The sequence below is a fragment of the Musca vetustissima genome, unplaced genomic scaffold, assembly GCF_032173495.1.
Source record: "Musca vetustissima isolate MV318-11 ecotype Yass unplaced genomic scaffold, APGP_CSIRO_Mvet_v1 utg19196, whole genome shotgun sequence".
Classification (NCBI taxonomy): domain Eukaryota; kingdom Metazoa; phylum Arthropoda; class Insecta; order Diptera; family Muscidae; genus Musca; species Musca vetustissima.
This window is the reverse complement of record NW_026884530.1, coordinates 1-27714: the sequence shown is the minus strand read 5'-3', so window position 1 is coordinate 27714 and position 27714 is coordinate 1. Positions and strand designations below refer to the sequence as shown.

Here is a 27714-nt window from a genome sequence, read left to right as displayed (position 1 = left end):
CCAAAATTTTGGTTGTATCTTCTTATAAATGTTTTTTCGGAATTTATGTTTATGCAGGTTAAATTTGCAGCCTCGGAAATGGAGTTGGAAAAGAGTTGGAAAATAACGCTCAAATACACAAGCGACATGACATAAAAAATTTGATCGAATCCAAAAGATGCAACCTTAAATTCTTACCGCCTTATTCTCCAATGCTAAATCCAATCGAAAATGCATTTTCAAAAATAAAATTATGTGCAAGAGCTGAGCTGTGTGACGTTTCAATGGAACATAACATTGTTGATGTAATCGAGCGAAGTATTCAAAAGCTTACTCGGCAAGATTGTTCTAACTACGTTATGGACATGGTTTTGAAAATCCCACAAGCTGCAAGTCGGGAACCCCTTCATTAAGATAAGCAGTTACCTTATCATCAACAATTTATTAAGTCAAATATGTATTTCGCATTTAGGACCGGGTATTCAATTCTTGTTCTTAAATATTTATTTATTAAAATGTCAAGAAATACCCCAGTTTGTATTACTATTTATTTAGTTTTATGTAGTAAAGATATTAAATGAAATCACACCGAATTAAAGAATATTTATGTTAATTACATAGCCATACAACTATATTTGTTAATATTCTTTGATTTAATTTTCAAATATTGGTTTAAAATTAGTGCAAATATTATATTTCCTTAGGTAAGAATAAAGGTATCATTTAATTTGGAAAAAGTTTCATTCTATTTGTAAAAGGTTTCATTTCAATTGGAAAAGGTTTCATTCTATTTGTAAAAGGTTTCATTTCAAGTGGAAAAGGTTTCATTTAATTTGGAAAAGGTTTCATTTAATTTGGAAAAGGTTTCATTTAATTTGGAAAAGGTTTCATTTAATTTGGAAAAGGGTTCATTTAATTTGTAAAAGGTTTCATTTAATGTGGAAATGCTATATATGCGAAAAATATAATGTATTGTTTTCTCAGTTTATATCCTCCACCATAGTATGGAGGTTATATAATTTTGTCATTCCGTTTGTAACTCATCGAAATATTCATTCCCGACCCTATAAAGTATTGTTACGAATATAACTTTAGATTTAAGTTAAGAATTCCGTTAATTTAAGAATTTGAATTGTAACGTAAATTTCTACTACGCAGTTTATTTGAATAACTTCACAACAACAACTACTGTATAGATTTTTCTACATCCTTCCATTTCCTCTTTCATTTTCTATTGTGTTATTGTCGTACAATTCTTGTTAAACGTCATTCCTCTTTCTTTGTTATTCCCTCGCCTGTATATGTGTTGTTGTTATTCCTCTTTCTTTGTTATTCCCTCGCCTGTATATGTGTTGTTGTTATTGTAAGTTTGTTTACTCAAGTTTGTTGTTGTTATTGTTCACTCAGTAAGTTTGTTGTTGTTATTGTTACTCAATGTGTTTGTTGCATTGGTAGATTGTTCGTGATCTAGGTGTTACCAGATCGTCTAGAAACTTCTGTAGCGAGAAGCAAGGCTCATATAAATAGGGGAAATGGAAAGGCAGTGAGTCAGTTGTGAATCAGATCGCGAATTGAAACCGTCGTGTAAAGTAAAGTGCAAAGTAAAGTTGTGTGAATAAAGTCATTGTAATAATCGTAATCTGAAAGAACCCGCGTTTTATTTGGTACGAATTGTATCGGGAAATAAAACAACGTCTACACGGGATTTAGTAAAATCCAAGAACGTAACAATTGGTGTCAGAAGTGGGATTACGATAATACTACGATGAAGTTCAAGGATCTACGAGTGGAAGACTTGAAGAAGGAGCTCAATAAATTGGAATTGTCCTCTACTGGCAACAAGGCTGAGCTACAAAAACGTCTGTTGGATGAGTTCGGGCGCCGTGGTATGAACATCGATACATATGAGTTTGACAGTAAGGATGAAGTGGATTTATCGGAAATTAGCGAATCCAACGGTGGGGAAGCCTCGTCAGTAGCTGCCAGGGGTGACGATTTAAGAGAAATGCTGGCTAAAATGTTTGAGGAAAATTACAGAAGGAGCGAGGAAAATTCGAGAAGAATGATGGATAAACTCGAGAACATTACAGAAGTTATTGGAAGGAGAGTGGAAACCGTGGAGGTCCAAATAAAAGAGTTGGATAAGAAAGTGCAGTCGGTTGACGAGAAGATTCTGTCTGTGGATGAGAAATTTCTGGTCCACGACCACAGGGTTACGAATCTGGAGAAGAAAATATCAGAACTGGAAATTAAGGGTGGTCCGGTGCGAGTTCCTGATAACACACTAAAAATCAAACCTCCTGTATTCGACGGCTCTACGTCATTCAATGTTTTCAAGTTACAGTTCGAGACAGTGGCTTCTAGAAATTCGTGGAACGACAGCGACAAAGCGGTTGCACTACTTCTGGCATTGAAGGGCAGTGCTGCTGATGTTATACAGAGTATTCCTGTCGCTTCTAGAAACAACTATGAAGATGTTATTGCTGCACTGGAACGTAAGTACGGTGGCGAACATAAACAAAACATCTACCTTATGGAATTAAGGGGAAGAGTACAGAGGGCAAACGAGACGTTACAAGACTTTGCAGCTGAGGTGGAACGTTTGGTGCTAATGGCGTATCCAGGAGAGAATCACCCATTGGTGGACCGTATGAAAATCGAAACCTTTGTAAATGGCATACGTGACCCTGAGATTAAATGTGCAACATATGCGTCACCAAAAGCGTCATTTGCCGAAACCGTGTCGTTTGCCCTTGCCCAAGAGACGGCAAGAATGATTGTTAAGCCCCAGACCTACAAGATTAGCCAACTGGAGACCGAATGTTGCGAACACAAATATCTCGTTAACTTGATCAAGGACGCCATGAGGCGGGTAATAGAAGAAACAAAGTTAGTAGGGATGACTAAGCCCAGGGTTAGATGCTACAACTGCGATAAAGCAGGTCATATTGCACGCGAATGCAGAGCTAAGCGCAAACGATCCAGGTCATCGTCACCACCTACAACGAAAGATGGTAGAAGAATGGCTCAACAGTCCACCAATGAGTCACCGTTGAACAGAATCGAGCACAGAGAAGACGGAAAACACGGTAATGCTGATGCCCTGTCTCGTCGGCCATGCAAGGTAGAATACAGCCACTGCTCAAAGGCTGAGAGCAAAGAGAATATCGTGGACGTCCGACGATTGCAGTTTGAGTCGGGAGAAGATTGGTCGACGGAACAACGAAGAGATCCCATTCTGGGCAAAATAATTTCTGTCATAGAAACGGGCAAGCGACCTAGTCGGAAAGAAATTACCTCCGAAAGCCCTCTTTTAAAATCCTATTGGGCCCAGTGGGACAGTCTACTAATAATAGATGGTTGCTTATATCGCAAATGGGAAAGTGAGGACGGTAAATCTCACCGGAACTTGATCGTCGTCCCAGACTCCAAAATAAGAGATGTCTTGTCGGAGTTTCACGATGGGCCAAGTGGAGGACATCTTGGCATAGCAAAGACCGCTGAAAAGGTAAAGCAGAGATTCTACTGGGTCGGCTGTCAAAAATCCATTGCCGACTGGATCGCCAATTGTGAAAGGTGCATAAAAGCTAAAGGTCCAACACGGAAGAGTCGAGGCTACATGCAGCAGTATAATTCAGGAGCCCCTTTTGAAAGAATCGCAATGGATGTAGCTGGACCGTTCCCCACAAGCGACTCTGGGAACCGGTATGTCTTAGTGGTCATGGATTACTTCAGTAAATGGCCGGAGGTTTATGCTATCCCAAATCAAGAAGCCAGGACAACTGTGGATGTGTTCAGCAAAAATTGGATTTGTCGCTATGGTGTTCCATCTGAGGTTCATTCCGATCAAGGTAGGAATTTTGAATCAGCGATCTTCAAGGAAATGTGTGACTCCTACGGAATTAAGAAAACCAGAACGACGCCCCTACATCCACAATCAGATGGCATGGTGGAAAGATTCAATCGCACCCTTGAAGAACATCTACGGAAAGTGGTGGACAGTGGCCAACGAGACTGGGATGAGCATATTCCAAAGTTTTTACTGGCTTATAGATCGGCCATTCATGATTCCACATCCCGGACCCCAGCCAAAGTTCTGTTCGGAAATGAATTAAAGCTACCTGGCGTTTGCTACCCCAAACGACGATGTGAACCAAGATGAAGACAGTCAAAACTCCTTTAGTAAAGTCCACGATGCAGTTCGCCATCGAATAAAAATGGTTAGCAACCGCATGAAGGCAAGGTACGATCGAGCGGCAAATACCGATGGGTTCCATGAAGGGCAACTGGTACTATTGTTCAACCCACAACGAAAGAAAGGACTTTGCCCCAAATTGCAAACGCACTGGGAAGGACCCTACAAGATTGTCACGAAAATAAATGACGTCGTTTATCGCATCCAGAGGAGTGACAGTCCCAGGTCAAAGATGAAAGTTGTACATTTGGAGCGGCTGGCCCCCTACGGAACGGGAACTGTGCCTATTCGGGACGAACAGGCTTAAGCGGGGGGCAATGTTACGAATATAACTTTAGATTTAAGTTAAGAATTCCGTTAATTTAAGAATTTGAATTGTAACGTAAATTTCTACTACGCAGTTTATTTGAATAACTTCACAACAACAACTACTGTATAGATTTTTCTACATCCTTCCATTTCCTCTTTCATTTTCTATTGTGTTATTGTCGTACAATTCTTGTTAAACGTCATTCCTCTTTCTTTGTTATTCCCTCGCCTGTATATGTGTTGTTGTTATTCCTCTTTCTTTGTTATTCCCTCGCCTGTATATGTGTTGTTGTTATTGTAAGTTTGTTTACTCAAGTTTGTTGTTGTTATTGTTCACTCAGTAAGTTTGTTGTTGTTATTGTTACTCAATGTGTTTGTTGCATTGGTAGATTGTTCGTGATCTAGGTGTTACCAGATCGTCTAGAAACTTCTGTAGCGAGAAGCAAGGCTCATATAAATAGGGGAAATGGAAAGGCAGTGAGTCAGTTGTGAATCAGATCGCGAATTGAAACCGTCGTGTAAAGTAAAGTGCAAAGTAAAGTTGTGTGAATAAAGTCATTGTAATAATCGTAATCTGAAAGAACCCGCGTTTTATTTGGTACGAATTGTATCGGGAAATAAAACAACGTCTACACGGGATTTAGTAAAATCCAAGAACGTAACAGTATATATATATATATATATAGCATTTCCAGATTAAATGAAACCTTTTCCAAATTAAATGAAACCTTTTCCAAATTAAATGAAACCTTTTCCAAATTAAATGAAACCTTTTCCAAATTAAATGAATCCTTTTCCAAATTAAATGAAACCTTTTCCAAATTAAATGAAACCTTTTCCAATTGAAATGAAACCTTTGAGCGTTATTTTCCAACTTTGCACTATAGGTCAAACTGACAAATTTTGTGGCCAAAAGTCATAAAATAGAAAACAATATTGTATTTCAATTACAAAAGCTTTATTAATCTTTTGGAGGACAAACGGAACAATTTTTTTTTAGAAATTAAGCCTTTAAGTTATAATTTTTAACCCTTTGGGGGCAAAAAACATTTAATTCATATATTTAATAAGATTTTATAAATATATATATATTATTGTGAATACATCAAATCATTGCATACATGGGCGTATGCAGTGTTTTAAGGGGGAGGGGGGGAGTGGTGCTTTGGTTTTGGTGAAAAAATGAAAATACTTCTGTTAATACCAAAAATTAAAATTAATGTAAAAAACACTTCGGGAGTGTCGAGCACTAAGCCCAACCCTCTCCTTTGCTACGTCTGTGATTATTATATATATTATTTAAATAAACTCATCGCTCTCATCATGTGATCTATCTTCACCGTCCAATTCATCAATAGGATTTTCATATTTCAATAACTTCCCGTGGAAGCTCTAACCGTTTTCGCTGCTGCATGCGCTTCTTTAAGCTCATTGATGATATTAGAGGATCTGATGTATCCAGGGCTCTGGTAAATATATCTGAGATATTATTCATTCGACTGCTCTTACGAGCGTGGTGTAACCTGTCGGCTTTATACAATTTATGCCTTGCTTCAGCAGCATCTTCTCCAAGGACCCCTAATGGAAGTACACAATTTTCCATTATCTGTGTTGAATGAATTAGTACCTTTTGGACAGTAGCAGTCATGGGCAGCCAAGAATATTTCCCCAATATTACATCAGCTGTTTCATAACAATAGCTTCGAAATATGTTTAAATCTAATGGCAGCTGACATGATAATGCAATTAAAATTATTTTGAGGCTGAATATAAGGTTTACGTCTACTCCAGTTATTTCAGAGAATGTTTCGTGATATTCAAAGGCTCGTGCAGTGTTCCCGTCGTTTGTGCTGCCATATCCACCAACTTTAAGTTTATCGACACGGAGTCCAAGCTTTTCCCAAAATGCGGATTGTATGTCTTTAGTCCGGTTTTTAACATGCAATTTGTCATTTTCATTTCGAATTTGCCACTTTTTTACTTCAGATTTGTATCCAACGTGAAGTATAAATTCGAAAAACCTAATCCAGCAATGTAATGGGCTAATGCCATAGTTTAGATTTGATTTTTTAGGGCGAAATACGTCGGAGGTGTAATTTGAAACGCTCATGAATTGTTTAGGTTTTGCTCCACAAATAGGACAAGCTTGAGTAGATTTAGTACCTGTTAAAATATTCAACACCTTTCCATCAATGACTGTTAAATACAATTTAAAAGTAATACAAATACTTTTTTGTTCTCCGATTTGTATTTGTACGGTTTGTACCCGTGTAACGGTATAATTGGTTATGCAAAAAGAAAATTAATTTGTCTTTGCTTTGGTGTGTTTCTTACTTGATTGTAACGATTAAGAAGTGATATGGCATGGTGTGAAATTCGACTTTGCCCAAAAATTTTTATATTTGACCCCTAGTGCAATGGAAATTATATCGACAACAATAAAACAAGTAATATATTCATACACAACATATGTTTTTTTAATGTCTGGGTTATGCCACCCCAGATTTCAAGTTAATCAGTATTTTGGTAAATGGTTTAACAAACAAAAACGGTTATAATTAAAAAACCCGCACAAATCCGCAAAACCACATTAGGTTATTTAGATTAGGGACGGTTCAATAAACAAATATCAATTTTTACTTCAGTTGCCAAACGTTGCCCATGGATTTTATGCTCTCATAACCTCAAAGTTTTGAAAATTTTGCTATCCATCTAAAGTTACGCTTGTTTTAATACTATTTTTACACATTCACATATATACAGATACATTTAATGATAAACAATATCGAATACTTTCTTATTAATTCTTTACTTATAATAAACTTTTATTTTATTTCCACTTTAAACCTTTACAAACCTTTACATGAAATATTTTAATATTTCATGTTTGACAGCTTGCTATGTAATGGTATAAGTGATTATGCAAACACAAAATTCATTTTTATTTGTTTTGATGTGTTCCTTACTAGATTGTAACGCAAAAAAAGTCATAAGACAATGTGTGAAATTCGACTTTCGGCCAGTAAAATGGTGTGTTTGACCTATAGTGCTTTGGATTGATTTTCTCAAAAAAAAAATTTATAAATAATTTAAATCTGTCTGCATTGACACTGGAATTAGAAACGATACAAACAAAATTTTGGAACATTGAAGGAAAATAAGCGTGGAGGAAATAGAATTAAGTTGTTGGCACCACAAGTTTTAAATCTGATCGAGTTCTATGTAGAAAGTCAACCTGGAATTACCCTCAAAACCATAAAAACTAACCTGTTGAGAGAAAATGTTATAAATATTTCCACAAGCTGCATAGAATATGGATTACGGAAATTAAAAATTACGTTTAAGATGGCCTCTTTTGAAATAGAACGAAAGAATGACTCCATAACATTAGGCTTGAGACAAAAATATGCTCTAGACTTTACAAAATGGATACCCCAACAAGGAGAAAAATTAATATTCATTGATGAGTGTGGATTTAATCTTCACATACGAAGAACCCAAGCCCGTTCAAGACAAGTAACAAAAGCACACATTGTGTTGCCTACGGTCAGAGGTCGTCATGTCACTATAATTGCAGCAATAAACAACGCGGGAGTTGTACATCACAAAATAGTTTCTAATTCCAATGTCAATGCAGACAGATTTAAATTATTTATAGAAAGTCTTTTATAGAAAATCAATTTAGAGTTGGAAAATTCGTTCTTGATAATGGATAACGCTCAAATGCACAAGCGACATGACATTAAAAATTTGATCGAATCCAAAAGATGCAACCTTAAATTCTTACCGCCTTATTCTCCAATGCTAAATCCAATCGAAAATGCATTTTCAAAAATAAAATTATGTCCAAGAGCTGAGCTGTGTGACGTTTCAATGGAACATAACATTGTTGATGTAATCGAGCGAAGTATTCAAAAGCTTACTCGGCAAGATTGTTCTAACTACGTTATGGACATGGTTTTGAAAATCCCACAAGCTGCAAGTCGGGAACCCCTTCATTAAGATAAGCAGTTACTTTATCATCAACAATTTATTAAGTCAAATTTGTATTTCGCATTTAGGACCGGGTATTCAATTCTTGTTCTTAAATATTTATTTATTAAAATGTCAAGAAATACCCCAGTTTGTATTACTATTTATTTAGTTTTATGTAGTAAAGATATTTAATGAAATCACACCGAATTAAAGAATATTTATGTTAATTACATAGCCATACAATTATATTTGTTAATATTCTTTGATATAATTTTCAAATATTGGTTTAAAATTACTGCAAATATTATATTTTCTTAGATAAGAATAAAGGTTTCATTTAATTTGGAAAAAGTTTCATTCTATTTGTAAAAGGTTTCATTTCAATTGGAAAAGGTTTCATTTAATTTGGAAAAGGTTTCATTTAAATTGGAAAATGTTTCATTTAATTTGGAAAAGGTTTCATTCTATTTGTAAAAGGTTTCATTTCAATTGGAAAAGGTTTCATTTAATTTGGAAAAGGTTTCATTTAATTTGGAAAAGGTTTAATTTAATTTGGAAAAGGTTTCATTTAATTTGGAAAAGGGTTCATTTAATTTGTAAAAGGTTTCATTTAATGTGGAAATGCTATATCCCATCTTCGAACTTGACCTGCCTGAAGATAAAAGACAAACCTAAGCACCCTATCTCAATTCCTTCAGGAGATAGCGTGATTAAAACAGACGGACGGACCGACGGACGGACATGGCTGGATCGTCTTAGAATTTTACCCTGATCAAGAATATATAGCATTTCCAGATTAAATGAAATCTTTTCCAAATTAAATGAAACCTTTTCCAATTTAAATGAAACCTTTTCCAAATTAAATGAAACCTTTTCCAAATTAAATGAAACCTTTTCCAATTGAAATGAAACCTAATGAAATTTCACTATAATTGCAGCAATAAACAACGCGGGAGTTGTACATCACACAATCGTTTCTAATTCCAGTGTCAATGCAGACAGATTTAAATTATTTATAGAATTTTTTTTTTTTTTGAGAAAATCAATCCAGAGTTGGAAAATAACGCTCAAATACACAAGCGACATGACATAAAAAATTTGACCGAATCCAAAAGATGCAACCTTAAATTCTTACCGCTTTATTCTCCGATGCTAAATCCAATTGAAAATGTATTTTCAAAAAAAAAAAAAATATGTGCAAGAGCTGAGCTGTGTGACGTTTCAATGGAACATAACATTGTTGATGTAATCGAGCGAAGTATTCAAAAGCTTACTCGGCAAGATTGTTCTAACTACGTTATGGACATGGTTTTGAAAATCCCACAAGCTGCAAGTCGGGAACCCCTTCATTAAGATAAGCAGTTACCTTATCATCAAAAATTTCTTAAGTCAAATATGTATTTCGCATTTAGGACCGGGTATTCAATTCTTGCTCTTAAATATTTATTTATTAAAATGTCAAGAAATACCCCAGTTTGCATTACTATTTATTTAGTTTTATGTAGTAAAGATATTAAATGAAATCACACCGAATTAAAGAATATTTATGCTAATTACATAGCCATACAACTATATTTGTTAATATTCTTTGATTTAATTTTCAAATATTGGTTTAAAATTACTGCAAATATTATATTTCCTTAGATAAGAATAAAGGTTTCATTTAATTTGGAAAAAGTTTCATTTAATTTGGAAAAGGTTTCATTTAATTTGGAAAAGGTTTCATTCTATTTGTAAAAGGTTTCATTTCAATTGGAAAAGGTTTCATTTAATTTGGAAAAGGTTTCATTTAATTTGGAAAAGGATTCATTTAATTTGGAAAAGGTTTCATTTAATTTGGAAAAGGTTTCATTTAATTTGGAAAAGGTTTCATTTAATCTGGAAATGCTATATATATATATATATATATACTTTATAGGGTCGGGAATGAATATTTCGATGAGCTACAAACGGAATGACAAAATTATATAACCTCCATACTATGGTGGAGGATATAAACTGAGAAAACAATACATTATATTTTTCGCATATATGTTTGATACAATTTTGTTTACCCTTAAAGTACGTCTCGTATGCATACAATGTCTGCGTGATTACAACAGACGGACGGACATGGCTAGATCGTCTTAGAATTTTACCCTGATCAAGAATATATATATATATATACTTTATAGGGTCGGGAATGAATATTTCGATGAGTTACAAACGGAATGACAAAATTATATAACCTCCATACTATGGTGGAGGATATAATAATATGGCAACACTAATTTATTAGAATACATCAATAAGAAAAGAAATCTCTATTTATAGAGTATAGACAAATCATGTCTTAGTAGTATAACAGAGACCATGGAAAACGAAGAGTTGTTGAAAAAACTTGTTCATTCCCGAAATGAACTGAAGAAAAAATTCGAAAGCATTAAAATGAGAGAGGATGCTAGAACGACCTAAGTATTTGACACACAATACTGGAAATGTAGATGATTCCAAGGAACATCAATATACAAGTACTCCTAACAAGAGCTATATACATGAAATTAAAGAAGATGAAACACCAGAAGAGGATGATTTAAATTCAGATTATACACAATACCAAACATATAACTATGATGAAACAAGAGACGAAACAATTTATTCTGATAATAATGATGACGATGAGGATAACATGAATATTTCATATTTAAAACAAAAAAATAAACTGGATACTGTATATGGTCCACATAAGGATATAAACGGATGGTGGAAATTTGGAGATAAACCATTAAAAATTAACAATGAAAAAATTATCATTGGAAAACCAACATTGGGCGCTTACGCCAGGCTTGTTTGAACTACTCTTCCATCAAAAGCCAACAAATTATGATGCTTCCGAACTGGAGATTTATAAGAACATTTTATTGGACTCAAATGCATACAAAGTTGACTATAAACCTAATTAACGAGTAAAATCAAACAGAGGCTACAAATATAAGAATATTATAAAACAATTGGTTGGGGTACACATAGTGGAAATGGCTTAATGAAACTCAACCTTGCAAAACCGAAATATAAACATTGGAATGATCCAAACGTATTAGTTGAAAGATTAAAATTGTTGCTGGAGTTACAACAATCTGGACATAATGATTATACTAATGAGTTAGTTTCTATTATTGAAGAACTACGAGAAGCAGACATAATATATTAAATACTATATTAAATCTAATTCGTCAATTCTTAAACATACAATATAATAATTGATAAAGACAACCTTTGTAATTCATCTGTAAAATTCAAATAACATGAAGAATACATCGCATAAAATTGTATACATGATGATTGACATATTAGCATATTAAAAATATGAATTTTCTAGACCTTTAAGTATTTTATGATGTGCAATTATTTTGTAATTACATGCAATGTATAGTCAAACTTATTTCTTAATTAGGACTTGTGGCTATCTTCAAATAGTACTAACTGTTTTATTTAAAATTTTATTTATGTACAAAAATTATGAGTAAAAGTACATATCACAAAATATACGACTATCAGAATGTTACATTATATTAATTATAAAAAATACTAAAAAAATACGAGTTAGTTAATAAAATGATACTTGTTCATATACAAGACAAATTGTAAATGAGTAATTTATAACGCGACTAAAGGAACCTATGTCAAACATGTACCCGATGCACCATAAATCAACATAACGCACCTAAACGAAACCCACACCAAACCCAAATGAACCCAATTTCACGTTATAACAACCAACGAAACCCCATTGAACCCAAACTACGCCGACGGGTTTTGACATTTTGACGTTCATAATATTAATTATGAAAGTGGAGTGGGTTTTTATATAACATGTATCCGATGTCCATAAATCAACATAACGCACCTAAACGAAACCCACACTAAACCCAATTTCACGTTATAACAACCAACCAAACCCCATTGAACCCAAACTACGCCAACGGGTTTTGACATTTTGACGTTCATAATATTAATTATGAACTTGGAGTGGGTTTTTATATAATAATTTTATAAACGCAAGTTTAAACTACAGGTTTTATTGTACAAAATACGTTATAATTCAAAATAGTTGCCTGCCAAAAATATGACAGTTGATGATATTTTTTATTTACAATGAATATTACTATGCATTAAAATTACAAATAATTTTTTGGCTTGTTAGGTGCAATTTCTATGAAAGCATTGAAATTGCTACCGATGAAACTGAGAAAACAATACATTATATTTTTCGCATATATGTTTGATACAATTTTGTTTACCCTTGAAGTACGTCTCGTATGCATACAATGTCTGCATTGATAATCCTTTGCTCTATATCAGTTTATGCTTTATATTAGTTTATACATTAGATGTATAAACTAATATAATGCTAAATCATATTCATAACCATTACACTCTAATGTACATTTGGAAACCAATATTTTATAAGTTCCACAATATTATTTTTGTAAATGATTTGAAAAAGTATGTGAAAATATAAATTTCAGAATCATCCGAACACATTGCATACAATTTCGCAAGTGAACAAACTTCTCCATAATATGCAAGACTTTATATTACGAATATGGCGGAATAAACATAAGCGTAGTGCTTCCGATTATAGTTAATTTGATTTGAAAATGTAGCTATAGTATATTTAGATTGTACTGGAGTTCGTTAACACAGTGGGTTTAAATTGCATATATCAAAACATTTTTTATTCATACCACATATTAAGCCAAATAAAGGTTTTTCTTTTAAATTGTTAGAAATGATATATATATATATATATAATTCCTTTTCAACTACAAAATCATAATTTTTCTACACATCGAAAAATTATGTGTATTTTTTAGTATCATGGACTCTGAAATTTCGCACAGCGTAAAATCACTTTTGTTCACTTTGTTAGTCTTTGACCTCTTTTTGGTTTTATGGAAAGTACTTCTACACAGTAAAAAAACTCTCTTATTTCCATTACATAATTCTCAAACACAGAATCCTTTAATATTAGAATTAATCTTCGTTATCTACAGGCTAAGCCATTCTATACATATTTAATAAGTGGGTCTGCTAACCCAACATAAACCAAAGACATAAAAGTATAAATATACGGAAACTCATACGTCGACAAATTGCAATAGATGGCGTTTTTTCTGTTGTTATGATATATCACCGAACAATGTTAGGCGTTTTAACCACAACATCTCAAGCATATAAAATGCAAATTTATATTTTAAGTGCAAATCTCTGATTTCATTTACATTTTATACACACATTTTCCCTTATTAACCCTTTGTGGCCCGAATTTTTACACGTCCCAATAGAACTATTTTCTGTGCACAGATTTAATATAACTATCCTATATAGGATATGAGCAAAATTTGACATCGCTACATCCTTGCATTCGGGAGATACAGTACTTTCTTTCCGAAAAATGAAAGTCCAATACAAAAGAAAATGCAATATCGACGAAAAAATCACTTTTAATTATTCTTTAGGTTCTTTTTTACAAGTCTCAACAACAATTTAGAGGTTACAATTCGTACATTTCGAATACAAAGCGATTTAAATATATTGGGCTGTATACACAATTTGGTACTTTACATATTTTTGCACCCATCTATGTATTGAAGAGCGTATAACTTGACCAAAAATTTGAGTTTTTTTATATTTTTCTTTTGATATGTGTCGTCCATTATCAGCTCTTAACACATGTTATCCACAAATTATACATTTACTTGCCGCGTATTAGATATAAGCTCTAGATCATTTTGTTGCCTGTGGGATACATTGGGCCAAAAGGGTTAACATGCCTCTGATATGTTTGAATCTCCCTACATGTGTTTTCATAAACTATTTTTTCAAGTCTAAAAGTTCATTGACCCACTAAAATTAGAGGAAAAGCGGAGAGGAGCTAAGCACATTATGCTCCTCTCCTCTTTTCTTCTTGAAACCAAATATTCCGATTGTCAATAAAATTACATAAATTTGTTCCTGCCTCTTCCCTTTTCCCTTCGTATCATAGCTTCATAAGATTGCTAAATTCATAATGTTGTGTATCATATGTCTGCCCAATGGTTCGGTTTTGGCATTCCGTCTCATCCGCTGACCATTTTTATCGATACAATGGATGCTTGCATGTTGTTGTTGTTCCCTATTATCCGTATAGATTGCTTGCAATATTTGTTGTTGTTATTCCCTATACTTTGCTTCCCATATTTGTCCCCCTTCCCCTTGTAAACATTTCGGAAAGCTCCTCGCATGCCCAAAACTCAACGTAGTTCGATTTAACATAAACACATTGGTATTAATATGATCAGAAATAAACATAACTACCATCAAACTCAAAGCTAGGGCGTACATATTCCTCTCCCCCCGTTTCCTCTTGTATCCAAACATTTCGTAAACACATATTTGTTCCTTCCTCTTCCCTTTTCACTCCTAATTATAGCTGCATAACATTGCGAAATTCATTAATATTTGTACCCAATAGTTCTTATCAACAAGTGTTCGTCTCTTTGATGTTGGCGCCCATCAGTCTTTAAAATCATACAATCCCATGCGTCCGTCTCTTAATGCCGCTGACCATTTTTACCGATACAATTGATGCATGTATGTTGTTGTTGTTTGTTGATATTCTCAATAGTCCCTCCTATAGTTTGTTTCTCATATTTGTCCCCCTTCCCCTTGTAAACATTTCGGTAAGCTCCGCGCATGCCCAACACTCAACGATGCTCGATTTAACATAAACACAATAGTATTAATATGATCAGAAATAAACATAACTACCATCAAACTCAAAGCTAGGGCAAACATATTCCTCTCCCCCCGTTTCCTCTTGTATCCAAACATTGCGTAAACACATATTTGTTCCTGCCTCTTCCCTTTTCACTCCTAATCATAGTTGCATAACATTGCGAAATTCATTAATATTTGTACCCCCCTTTCCCCTTACCAAATATGTGCCACCCTTCCCACGCATGCCCAACACTCAACGATGCTCGATTTAACATAAACACATTGGTATTAATATGATCAGAAATAAACATAACTGCGTCTGTCTCTTCATGCCGCTGACCAATTTTATCGATACAATTGATGCATGCATGTTGTTGTTATTCCCTATAGTTTGTTCCCATATCTGTTCCCCCTGCCCCTTGTAAACATTTCGGTAAGCTCCGCGCATGCCCACATAGTTTGCCATAAACACATTGGTATTAATATGATCAGAAATAAACATAACTGCGTCTGTCTCTTCATGCCTCTGACCAATTTTATCGATACAATTGATGCATGCATGTTATTGTTGTTATTCCCTATAGTTTGTTCCACATATCTGTTCCCCCTGCCCCTTGTAAACATTTCGGTAAGCTCCGCGCATGCCCACATAGTTTGCCATTCCTAATATTCTTAAACCGAACGGACTCACACACATTGCCATACTCAAGGTCAAGAGCGCGCCCACACACGTCGATCAACACAGTTTGCGAACCGAGACACACACATATATAAATTGCCATACTCAGAGGATCATACATAAATTCCCATACTCAGAACGGAGGATCACACACACATACACACACTATTTGTAAACAAAAGCGCACGTGTTCACACATGCACGGAGGGACAGACGATTTCTTTACTGTAATTTTATACTTTAATGAGTTTTTAACCATTTTAATGACTTTTGGCTAATCCTTTGTATTTTAAACCCTACATCCATATTCTACTGGCGTCTAGAACACTGGATGAATGCCTTCCGACTATCACAACATGATCAATTTGATTTCTCGTTGTTCGATCGGGAGAAATCCAAGTGGCCTTGTGTATATCGAGATGCTTGAATCTGGTGCTGCTAACTACCATGTGTTTGCTGCCGCGAACCTCATGCCGTTGTCTGAAGTTTCTTCATGGAGGCTGAATTTTCCGACGGTGGGGCCAACGATATTTTCCCTTCCGATTTTTGCATTAAAATCTCCTAGCAGGATTTTAGTCATGACCAGGGCAACGATCATATGCTGTTTCTAGGCGCTTGTAAAATATGTCTTTGGTCTGTTCATCTTTATCTTCGGTCGGAACATGGGCGGAAATGAGACTGATGTAGATCTTCGCTTTTATATGGATTATATCAATTAACTCATCTACTATAGTGAATCTGGAGACGAGGTCTTTTATTCTCCCTTTAACCATAAATCCGCAGCCAAATTCATGTCTCGTTTCATGGCAGCTATAATACAGGGCGTAATCATCTGATTTACTTACGCCAGTCCTTTTCCATCGCATTTCCTGTAAGGCAATACTATCGGCTTTGTACTACGCCTGTTCTGTACAACGTGCGCACATTCCAAGTGCAGATTCGCAGATCGTGGTCCTTTATACGTTTACGGGGGTAGTCAACATTAGGGGGGTTTGGTTTTCTTTTTCTTTGCTTTTTCGTAGTAGGATGGGTTTTTCGAGAGTGGGCAACTAACCCGACGCCTCAACCAATTTTTTATAGTTATTATGGATGAACTCGCGGCACTGATCGTTGCCCTACGCCACCCTATAACATATATTATTTATGCAAATAACTGGTATAAATATAGGCCAATATTTCTCGATAATAATGATTTATTATCGTTTGAAGTAAAATTTTAGGTACCTTTTCGTACATTTTTTTCCTACCTGTAGAAGTATTTTCCAAGTCTATTTCCAACTTACCAATGAGAGAGAGAGAGAAAACTCTCATGACCAATACCAATGACCAACAGTGTAAAACCCCGCTTAGACAAAAAATTAGTCATGTGAATGGATTGGTAGAACGTCAAGGCTAAGCTAAAGCTGTACGTTTACGTAAGGCTAATGCGGTCCGTTTTCGTAACACAAAAGCAGCACGTAAACGTATCACTGATGCGGTACGTTTTTGTATCCCCAAAACGCACAGTTTATTGGATAGTTTGAAACACGCAGTGGTTTTATATCGTACAAACGTCTTTATTAAAGTTCTTGAATGGAATGGAAAAAATATTGAAAATATTTTTTCACATAAAACATGTATATGTATATATATCAATGCCTACTACATTTCTCTAAACAAGGTAGATATATATACAGTACGATATTTGGTTATACATTGTACACCAACACCCCTTCTCAATGTATCAGATATAGTTAACGTAAATACATATGTATATACATTTAAAGCTAAACTGATAATCCAATTAAATATCTAAATTTACAAATATTAATTTTTTGTAACGGTTTAGTTAAAATATCAGCTAACATTTTATCTGTTGGGCAATATTCGTAGCTTATTTTTTCAGACCTTCGCAAATCACGAATAAAGTAATATTTAACATCAATATGTTTGCTTCTTTGATTAATTTTATGTTCCTGTAGAATTTTGAGGCAACTTTGGTTATCTTCATACATTACTGGATTGGATATTTTGATTCCAAATTCTTTCATTAATTGACAAATCCATAACATTTCCTGCGATGCTTCCGCTAAAGCTACTAACTCTGCTTCCGTTGATGACAAAGTTACGTTCGATTGTTTTCTACTTGCATAGCTTATGATGGCGTCACCAAGTTTAAATACAAAACCGCTTGTTGATTTTCGATCATTGGCATCTCCAGCCCAGTCAGCATCAGCATATCCTTTTAGATCCAAATTTGACTTAGAACCAACACACAATTTCAAATTTGGACTGCCTTTCAAATATCTTAACACTCGCTTGACTTCTGTCCAATCTCTTTGACTTGGTTTTTTTATTTTTCGAGATAATATGGACACAGCAACTGAAATATCCGGACGTGTATTATTTGCAAGGTATAGCAGAGATCCAATTGCCTTTCTATACAAATGATTATCTTCCAGCAATTTATCATCTTTAATATCCTTTAAATAACCCGGATCCATAGGAATTGAAGAAGTTTTTGCATCAGATAGCCCAAATTCTTGCAACAACTTTGTAACATAATTTTCTTGACACAAATAAAAAACTCCATTTTAGTTACGTGTAACTTCAATTCCCAAATATAATTTGATATCTCCTAGTTCGGTTATTTCAAAGTTCTGCTTAATGTTCTATCTAATGTTCTATTCTATTCTTAATGTTCTATTCTAAGTTCTTGTAACTATCCTTATTTCCTCGTTACTTTTACTGGCAATAATGATATCGTCTACGTAAATTAAGACATAAAGTTGTTCAATTCTTTTACGTAAAGACATGGATCAGCCTTTCCCCTTCTGAATCCAGAATTAACTAAAACATTGTTTATTCGCAGATTCCAACAACGAGCTGATTGTTTTAGACCATAAATGCTTCTTTTCAATTTACATACCAAATGTTCTTTGCCCTTTACAATGAAGCCTTCTGGTTGCCGTATATAAATTTCAGAATCAATCTCACCATTGAGGAAAGCGGTCTTTACATCAATGTGTTTCACGTTCATATTTTTATAGCTTGCCACTGCTAATAGAGTCCTCAACGTTGTTTGCTTTACCACAGGCGCAAAAACTTGATCATAAGTTTCTCCGTACTTCTGGGAATATCCCTTTGCTACATATCTGGCCTTGTACTTGGTTCTGTCGTCAATGGTTTCCTCACTTTAAAAACCCACTTACAATCAATCAACTTGTGTCCTTTAGGCATTTCCACAAGATCCCATGTCTGATTGTCATGTAGCGACTTGATTTCCTCATTCATAGCTTTCATCCACTCCTTGCTGTCGGATTTCGATATAGCATCCTTGTAAGAAACAGGATCATCAACATAAGAAACTTTACACGCATATCTTTTAGGCGGTACATTTTTGTTTGCTCTCGTTGCGACTCTCAGCATTGTGATTTGATGTAACATTTTCAAGAACTTCTTCTCGTTGCGATTCATCAGAAGATGACGTAGAATTTATTTCATCTGCAGACTCAAAACCACAAAACTCGTCTTCCTCTTCTCCACTTGATATGCCTTCATTTTTCATATCAGAATTTGAAACTTCCGAGGGTACATTAACCATATTCTCCGACGTTCTTTCAACTTCAATTAAATCACTACCTTTGTGACGACGACAGTCTGGTTCAATAAATTCCACATCTCTACTAATAACAATAGCGTTTGTCTTAGTATTGAGTAATCGATATGCTTTCGATTCATCACAATAGCCAACCAAATTGCATTTGATCGCAACATTATCTAACTTTCTTCTCTTTTGTTTGTTAATATGTGCGTACGCAACCGATCCAAAAACTCGAATATGGCTTAAGCTTGGAGTTTTGTTGAACCATAGTGAAAAAGGAGTAACATTTGTAATGGAAGTTTGAATCCTCTTCTGAACATAATTTGCTGTGTTCACAGCTTCCGCCCAAAATTTTACATGAATTTCAGAGTCATTCAACATGCAGCGAGCCATCTCCATCAAGCTTCTATTCTTTCTTTCGGCTACTCCATTTTGTTCAGGAGTGTAGGGGACAGTTAATTGATGAACTATTCCTTTTGACTTTAGGTATGTTTCCATCTTATTGCTACAAAATTCACCCCCACGATCAGATCTCAATATTTTCATACGCTTACCGAATTGATTTTCCGTCATTTCCACAAATTCTTGTATTTTATCAAAAACCATATCCTTGGATTTTAAAAAATACACATGACAGTATCGGCTGTAGTCATCTATCATTACTAAAAAGTAACGGTTACCACTCGGAGTTGTATTCTGCATTGGTCCGCATACATCCGCGTGAATTATTTCCAAAATAGCCTCGGACTTTGTTTCTGACATTTTTGGAAAAGTCTTTCTTGTTAATTTTGATTGTAAACACACCTCACATGCTGACGAACATGAGCATTTCTTTATATTCAATCCAGCCGCTAGACCTTCACTAGCACTATTTTTGATTGCCTGAATATTTCTGTGACCCAGTCGACGATGCCAAACATGAACGCATTCCGCATTGACTCGACATAATTTATTCGCCATTTGACTACTATTAAGTATATACAAATTGTCCCTCAGACTTCCGGTAGCACAAACTTGACCATCCATCAATATTGAACAGCTATCTGATTCAAAATGCACCTTGTATCCTCCTTTTGTCAATTTCCTTACTGATAATAAACTTCCATCAAGTTCAGGAATGTACAAAACATCTTGTACACATATTTCTTTATTTTGACAAAACAGACGACATTCACCGATGCCACTTGCTTTTAATTCGGTACCATCAGCCAAATATATTGAATCATTTCGTTGCCTATTCAATCTGTAAAATAATTCTTCATTGCAGCACATATGGCAAGTTGCAGCCGAATCTATGAACCAATTATGTTGCTTTCTTTTCGATGTAACACCGAAACAATGATTTTTATTTTCCTTATTCTCCGCAACATTTGCTCGACTTCCATTCAGTTTTCTATTCGGACAATTTTTCTTTGTGTCCCATCTTACCACATGAAAAACATTTTGGCTTGAATTTCTTTTGCGTTTTAAAAACAGTATCAGCCATTGGAGCAACTTCAGATTTCCGTGTAAATTCTTGAAGCAGTTTTTCTTTTACCAAATCCACGGTTAAATCATTCTCTGGACGCATTTCCAACGATGAAACCAACGAATTGTATTCCTCCGGCAGGCTCCCAAGCAAAAATGCCACCGTTTTGTGCTCACCAATTTCCTCACCAAGGTCATTTAAACGATCCACAATATCCATAAATTCTGTGATGTGTTCTTCCATCGCTTGACCTCCTTGCATTCTCTTTGTTGACAGTTGGCGTAGAAGACTTACTTTATTTGTTAAATTTGACTTTTCATGGTGCTTCTTTAAAACATTCCAAAATTCCTTAGCTGTCTTAAGCTTCTTGATATGTACTTTTTGAGATTCTTCCACCGCTAAACCGATAGTTGCCCTTGCTTTTCCGTCGCGAATTAACCACTTCGCATCAGGAGCACTTGGCACTTCTTGAACGATGATATCCCATAGTTCCCGTTCCAGCAACAACAGTTCCATATTGAATTTCCAATTATGATAGTTGGAATTTGAAAGCTTGGGAAATTGCACATTTATTCCATTCATTTTTGCCGTTAAAATACACGAATTACTGATTTAAATCAGTTCTTGCAAAACGAATTAAAATTACCGATAAATTCCACGTAGGCTCTGGGCCTATAACCTATTGGATAGTTTGAAACACGCAGTGGTTTTATATCGTACAAACGTCTTTATTAAAGTTCTTGAATGGAATGGAAAAAATATTGAAAATATTTTTTCACATAAAACATGTATATGTATATATATCAATGCCTACTACATTTCTCTAAACAAGGTAGATATATATACAGTACGATATTTGGTTATACATTGTACACCAACACAGTTTCCAAACTTAATTTTCCTATTGAAACAATATAAACTTTTATATACTGAATAATTATTGTTACATTTATTGTCAATGAATTCTTTGGCCATTACAAATTTAGAAATGTCAAATTTAGATGCTTATGCGTACCGTTTATTATATTCATTAATGTTAGTACATGGACAGGTGTTGTTCCATGGTGCCCAAACTAAGAAAAGCGACATGCTGCTTGGCAAGAAGTACCGCTTTAAGACAATTTTGCACATATTATTTTAAGGATTGCAAAGGAAAAGCGTGTACTTAAATTAAACGTCAAAGTCAAACTAAGTTTTCTTATGCCATGTTCTGACGGTCATCCGAACAACGTAGTTCGCTCTCAGAATTACGTACATGAATTAACCCGTTCATACAACACTATTCATAATTCATATCATCAGAGTTTTTTATTTCAAACTTTTTGTTTCTTGTTTTACACCAAAAATTTAACATATTTTAGTGAATTACATAGGGATCTAAATAGAAAAAATAATTCTCTTTCTCCTGACTATAGTATGAACCCATATCTATTTACTTTTCATTCATGTTTTCCATTTTTTCTGAAAATGTTGTTTTTAATACATTTTTATATTTTCTCAATTCAAATGTCACATACTGTCACATATACAAATTTGGAGAATTTTTTGTTTGAGTTGCCCCACATTTGTTTCTTGTTTTGTACGCTAATTAGAACCAAGGGAAAAGAAATGCATATTGCATTATGTAGAAAACAAAATTTACATCCTGTTGCATATATAAAAACTATACAATTTATTACTTTTCATTCATGATTTTCAATTTTACTGAAAAAGTTTGCATAAATATTTACAAACTGTCAAAATTAATTTATTTTCGATAAATACTCTCAATTGTTAGGGATGGGACAAATTTATTGGTTATTCAGAGAGTGATTCGAATTGAACAACGTACAAAAGTCGGTGTTCGCTCAGACGATTTTGTATGGGGAACTAAGTAATTACTTCGTAATTAAGGGTCGAACAACGAATGAGAGAGCGAACAACGCTCGTCTGTACATGGCATTACGTCTGTCCTTAGTTTGACTTCGACGTTTAATTTAAGGGAACCCCACAATTCTCGATTTTAATTTTTCAAGATTTTTAATGGGCTGGTAAATCAATACCAATGCTTGTTAATGTTTGTAACTTTGCACATATACATTTGAAGATTTGAAAGAGAAGACAAATAATTTACAAAAAAATTTTGTTATTGTTTTATTGTTGTTTTTTGTAATTAAAGAGAAGTCATTATTTTTGATGGCGGGCATGATATCTACTCGCTAAAACATCGGAATCCGAAAATTCCAACGGTGTTAGAAAGTGTACATGTCTGGCTCTCGTATGAACTAGGATTATTTACTTCGCTCTAAAATTAACAAAATGGCGGACCTTTGAAAAAATATTTTTTTGGAAAATCGCCGATTTTTGACCAAAAACCAAGTTAAAAAATAAGGAAGATCTTCACCGATTGGCTTTATCCTAGTTCATACGATAGCTACACACTCACAGAGAAACGTGTAAAAATTTGGAATCGATTGGGTTATTAGTTTTTTAGTTATCGTGCCCGCCATTTACAAAAGAGAAAAACGCGTTTAAAGTTTGAGAATCCCTTTAGCCGTCACTTTATACTGACACAATAAATCGGCTATATCTTTAAGAGTTCTTGAGATTTTCACTTGAAATTTTGTAGGAACATTCTGATTTAGTGTAGATTCTAATTAAATCAAAAAAATTTTTGACCCCGAGAATGGGGGGTCCCCTTAAGTAGACGATTAAAAACACTTTGAAAGATTAGTGTGTTTTATAATTTTCGTTTATCAATTTCTAACCAATTGCTTATTTTGTAACAGATCCCTGAAGACAATCGAAATATTGTTCTTTAGCCGAAACATCATCAAAAACATTAACAATTTACCACGTCAACTATAAACATCAAAAATTAAAAATTGTATTAATATAATCAAAACCAGTCGTTATGTTACAATTATTCAAGGTAGGCCATATCAACTTATAAATTACATTTTTTTCATACTGTGGCTTGTTATGCCAGTCATATACAAAATTTATGACTCTGTGTGTAATGTTTTGAAAAATATAACAAACTATATTCGAAAATAGATTTATTTGAATATGAATTTTACAACATTTGTAAGAAGAAATGTATGATTTGTGAATGAATCAATATGTAAATCATACAGTACGTTTACATTTAATCGGATTTCGTTAACCCAGTGGGTTTCAATTGTCAATTCCTTTGCATATATGTCAAATAGTTCTAATGTATATGCCGTTATATCCCCAACTCGATTTTGAAAAGAAAACTTGATGTTTCATTAATTGTTCGTGTTTTAGGTAAGATGTTAAAAATATGTCAAATGAACAGAACGACTTGTTGCATTTGTTTTCATTTATTCTGACATTATTGCCCATAAGGTAGAGGTGTATTCTCTCCTTTCTGACAAACGCTATCCTACCTTGTATAATTGTACCATGCCAGCTATGTAGTCCGTACCCTTTATGAAAAATCAGTTCGTTTTCAGCTTTGTTCATTATATGTGTAGTTGCTTATAACCTATCTTCGTTATATCCGGTATCTACCATGAAAATCTGTGTTTTCTCATTCTTGTACATATAAAACACTACATTTATTCTTTTTTTCCTATAGACAATTTTGTCTACAAATAAAACAAAATACGTACATTTTCAACATTAATGCCATGTACAGACGAGCGTTGTTCCCCCTCTCATTCGTTGTTCAACTCTTAATTATGAAGTAATTACTTAGTTCCCCTGAGCGAGCACCGACTTTTGTACATTGTTCAATTCGAATAACTCTCGGAATAACCAAGAATTTTTCGAAAATAAATTAATTTTGACAGCATGGAAATATTTATAAAATTTTCAAACTTTTTCAGTAAAATTGGAAATGATGGAAGAAAGGTAAACAAATTTTTAGTTTTTATATATTCAGAAGGATGTAAATTTTTCTAATCCACATAATGCAATATACATTTCTTTCCCTTTGGTTCTAATTAGCGTACAAAATGAGAAACAAATGTGGGGAAACCCAAACAAAAATTCTCCAATTTTTTATTTACATATACATATGTCACATACGTATTGAGAAAATATAAAAATATACTTAAAAAACTATTGGTCTGTTCCCGTACTGCAAGAATCTACTAGTTTTTACTACGATAACGAATTTTTCCTTTATGATATCGAAGAAAATATTAAAATCGAGTAGATTCTTGCAGTACAGGAACAGACCAAATAAAACATGAATAAACAGTAAAAAGATATGGGTTCATACTATATTCAGGAGAAAGAGAATTATTTTTTCTATTTAGATCCATAAAAGAGCATTGCAGAGCAAAAACAAATAATTGACATTTTGTGTCGCTAGCCGCTCTATCGTTTGTTATTTACGGCGGCGAAAAACTATGCCGCTGACTCCTAACTCACTGATTGTGTTTATACTCTAAGTTGGCTTCTTTTATTGTAAAAGAATAAAGGGCTCTAATATCTCGAATACTGCAAGAATCTACTTTTTTTTCTCCGATAACACTTTTTTCTTTTATGATATGGTAAAAATAGTAAAATCGAGTAGATTCTTGCAGTACGAGAACAGACCATATATATAAAAGAGCTTAGTTTTATGTGATGACTGACAGATCATCGCCCAGACGATACGGCTGAAGCTGGAAGATTGAAATGAGGGTTGCTGTTGGTGTGTAGGCGTGAGATAAGGCTGTGTTTTTGGAAATTCGAACTTGAAGGGTACGAAAAGTACTAAAATGTACCAAATTTGGCACCCTTTATATTAGGCGAACGGGAAGAGATAGAATTCTGAAATTTGGCATGTGGGTCACTGATGGAATGTTAGAAAGATGCACAAGAGGGTTTTTGGAAATTCGACCTTTAAGTGTACTAAAAGTGCTAAACTTTACTAAAATTAGTTCTATTTGTATATATATTGAAAATATATAGCTATAATCTTTGATATTTTATATAGAATACAGGTTTGGAAGTAATGTTGATGTATGGAAATGGTTTAAAAAATTCGTACTTATGTGTATAAAAAGTACAAAATGGTACTAAATTTGGTACTAGATTTGGTGATAGAGCTGGAGCCTTCAAATTGAGAATTAAAATTACTGTTGGAGTGTAGGATTGAGGTAGTTTAAGAAATTCATACTTAATGGTACGAAAAGTTCTATATGATACTAAATTTAGTAAAATTTGGACTTTGCTTGAAAGGATAGAGCTGAAAACCTGAAATTTGGAATTAAGATTACTGTTGAAGATTGAGCTATAGACACACCTTTGGAAATTCATATTTATGTGTACGAAAAGTACTAAACTAAATTGAGATATGGAAGCATAGTACTTATGTGTACAAAATGGTACTATATTTGGTACAACTTAATTATGTGTGAACGGATAGAGCTGGACTCCAGAATTTTCGAATTAAAATTACTGTTGGAGTGTATGAAAAAAGGACTAACTGGTACCAAATGGTTTACAAATTGTAGTTGTGTGAACGGATAGGGCTGAAATTTTGAATTAATATAACAGTTTGAGTGCAGGATTGAGATACGTCGGGAGTTTTGAAAAATCGTTATACGTGTACTAAAAATTGGATTTTAGGATGAGGCAGGGAGTTAGTTTTAAATATGAGTAATTATGTGTACTAAATGGTACTAAGTTTAGTACAATTTAGATTTGAGTAAAAGGATGGAGATGGAAAACTTATATTTGAAAATAAAATTAAATACTAAATATGGTACAATTTTGATCTATGTGAACAGATAGGGGTGGGATCCTGTAATTTATCATTAAAAATAGTTTTGGAGTGTGAAATTGAGAAGTTGTAGAAACTCGTACTAACGCCTATGAAAAGTAATAAATGGAACTAAATTTGATCCAATTTGGACGTAGGTGAACGGATAGAGCTGGAGTCCTTAAATGTGCACTTAAGGTTGTTATTGGAGTGCATGACTGAGGTAATTTTGCAAATTCGTACTTATGGGTACGAAAAGCACAAAATTTGGTACAATTTGGACTTAAATGAACGGTTAGAACTCGAATTCTAAAATAAAATTTGAAAGCAGGTTTGGAATATTGAGATAGGTTTGGAATATGGGTACCAAAAGTACAGAATGGTACCAAAACTCGTATAATTTGTTTTTTAATGAACAGACAGAGCTGGAATTCTTCAATTTGGAGTTACGATTACTATTTGAAAGCAGAATTGAAGTACATGAAGTACGAATAGTATGTTATAGAAAATGCACTATATTTGGATTTGGGTAACGGAGAGAGCTGGAAACCTAAAATTTAGAATGTGGGTCACTGACGGAGAGTAAGAAAGAAGTACCAAAGGGATTTTGGAAGTAACTGGTACTAAATTTAGTGGTAGTGGTGGTATGGAGGTAGTCTTAAAAATGTATACTTATGTATTCGAAAAGTGTTAAATGAAACTAAATGCTGAACCTGTACGTATTTGCTAAAATCTGATCTATTTTTAATCTGTGTAATAAAATAAAAAAAAGATTTCGGAAAACTGTGCTTATGTGTATGAAGAGTACTAAATGGTAATAAAATTAAAAAAATGAAATGATGCTAAAGAATTCAACTGCAGGACGATAAGCTCAAAATACTATTTTTGTAAATAAATAAAAATATTTAAAACAAAAACAAAAAAATAAAATTGAAATTTACACAATTTGAAATACGAACGAATGAAGAATATGGGAATAAAGGAACGAAATCAGAAAAAAGAACCAGAAAAAAGGAAAAGAATAAATGAATAAGATAAAAAAGGAACGAGATCAGAAAGAACTATATTAATTACAGAGCTGGAA

General features: G+C 33.9%; 1 protein-coding gene across 1 annotated transcript; it reads right to left on the bottom strand.

Annotated features, from left to right (window-relative positions):
* Positions 1–19242: 19242 nt before the first annotated feature.
* On the bottom strand, positions 19243–21445 carry LOC133331495 (uncharacterized). The gene is made up of 2 exons (XM_061539884.1): positions 20890–21445; positions 19243–19517 (listed from the first exon to the last, which is right to left on the bottom strand). Exons 1-2 carry the CDS (start codon positions 21443–21445, stop codon positions 19243–19245), a joined length of 831 nt encoding a protein of 276 aa, XP_061395868.1.
* Positions 21446–27714: the final 6269 nt, after the last annotated feature.